Source organism: Eurosta solidaginis, chromosome 4, assembly GCF_040869045.1.
Source record: "Eurosta solidaginis isolate ZX-2024a chromosome 4, ASM4086904v1, whole genome shotgun sequence".
In the NCBI taxonomy this organism is placed as follows: Eukaryota; Metazoa; Arthropoda; class Insecta; order Diptera; family Tephritidae; genus Eurosta; species Eurosta solidaginis.
In genome coordinates, this window is record NC_090322.1 from 210,827,588 (window position 1) to 210,829,633 (window position 2,046).

Below are 2,046 nucleotides of genomic sequence, written 5' to 3' on the forward strand. Positions count from 1 at the left end.
TTGTGCTGTTACCGGAGCGTACCGGATCTGTATCCGGCAAAGGACCATCACATCGATAACACTCCCCAAAGCTTTCGGGGAGGAACCTTATCGCTACAACAACAACAACAACAACAACAGGGACTGTTCCCTCTTCCACATTTAAAAAGTTTTAGTTGAGTTAGGGCTGAGTTAATGTCCTGCTGAGCTGAGAAAATGTCCTTTGTAAGAGTTGATGTTGTTGTTGTTATAGCGATAAGGATACATGTCAGTAACGATCCAAAGGTTTGAAGCTGGTTAGAGCGCTTTCCAGACTATTATAAAAAAATGGTCTTAAATAAAAGCTAATATTTGTCGCAACTATCTGCCAATTACAAGCATCTACATTTTTATAGTCCGCTTTCATGGGTCTGTAAATCCTACCGTACCTTACCCTGATTTTAAAATAGTCGCTGGTCCGCCAATACGGAGCCGTCAATCTTAAGTTAAGTCAGCACTGTAAAAATTACTTTTAATTGTTTCAAATGGTTTCCCCATGGTTGACATTCTCTTGATCCCATCTAAATTTAAATTTAATTACAGGCATACATATGTAACGACATAATCTGATTTATGGCTTAGGTTTAATGTCAAGCCAAGAACAAGGTACTAAAGAAGAGTCTAATTTAAGGTTTAAGTAGACATCGGTTTTACAAATACAAAACAGTTATTTTTTACTGTGTTTTACATAAAAATTTAATGATAGCCACTTAACTTTAATATTAAAGTATGCAAATAGCTTTTGAGGATAAATCGAAAATACATTAATAAAATATATATAAATAATTAAAGAAATACAGTTCAAAAATGATTTTAATTAATCTACTTCTTCGCTTCATGATGCATGCAAGTTGCGTACATATACTTGTATTCATTTACAGCTAGAATACTATAAATATTTAGTTAATCAACTTTTATCACCGCAGGCAAATCAGTACAATTTGAGTGCTTGTGTTCATCTACACAGACCTAGGTGCAAGTATACAAATTATATCTTGTGAACACCAATCCATTGATTTGCGCTATATTTGCACTTTACATGTTCAATAATTTTTGATTTGTCTTTTCTTGTAATTAACATTAAGTAAGTATTTAGCGCTTAGAACATTTTCTTTTTAACAGCCGTATAGCGTTCCATATAAGGTTCATAACCTTCTAAATCGGTGAATTGTTTAGAATTAAACAGATTTCCATCCACAGATAGATTACAAATTTTTGATTCTTTCAGTATGCGTGGTGTGAATGCACTGCATTGCAAACAATTTTCTTCCAAGCGCAAAACCTTCAATTTGGGAGACGCTGCAATCTCTTCAGAAAGTTGTGAAATTTGATTTTGATTTAAATTCAATTCAGTTGCGTAAAGTGTACCAACTTCTGGGGGAACAGTTGTAATCTTATTGCGTGACAAATCTAGTACATCCAAGTGTTTGAGTCCACACAACATGGTGGGAAATTCTTTGATTTGATTATTGGACAGATTTACAGTTTTCAAGTTATTGCAGTTTGATAGTGTTTTAGGCAGTTTCACAAGATAATTGTTCATCAGCAATAGCACTTCAAGTTTAGTTAGCTCGCCAATTACATCTGGTAGTTCTATTAGCTTATTCCCACTCAAGTTTAAATGTTTGACCAAAGTGAAGTGACCGAGCTCATCGGGTAAGCGCTCAAAACGATTTTCGGATAGGTCTGTTGTTGATATTAATAGTGTTCATTATTAGTTAGTTGATCTATTTATTATACTTACCCAGTGTTTTGAGTACATTTGGATAATTTTTCAGTTGTGGTGGAAATTCTTGTAGCCGCTGCAGTGAAATTTTCAGTATTCCAGTTTTTTGTCCTGTTTCAAGATGTTGACGCACTTGTTTGTTACCCATAATGGCTACCACTTAAAACAAGTCGAAAAGGGAGTTGTTTATACTACAATTGCTATAATTATTCAATAAATAAAAGCAAATTTACTCTCCGACGATTTATTTGTTTCCAAATTCTGAGTAATCCTTTTTGTTTTGGCCTCTGCAAACAGCTGTT

General features: G+C 34.1%; 1 protein-coding gene across 1 annotated transcript; it reads right to left on the reverse strand.

The window, feature by feature from the left end:
- Window positions 1-586: 586 nt before the first annotated feature.
- LOC137248993 (leucine-rich repeat-containing protein 57) lies at window positions 587-2,046 on the reverse strand. The gene is made up of 2 exons (XM_067780038.1): window positions 1,763-2,046; window positions 587-1,704 (listed from the first exon to the last, which is right to left on the reverse strand). Exons 1-2 carry the CDS (start codon window positions 1,890-1,892, stop codon window positions 1,118-1,120), a joined length of 717 nt encoding a protein of 238 aa, XP_067636139.1. The 5' UTR covers window positions 1,893-2,046; the 3' UTR covers window positions 587-1,117.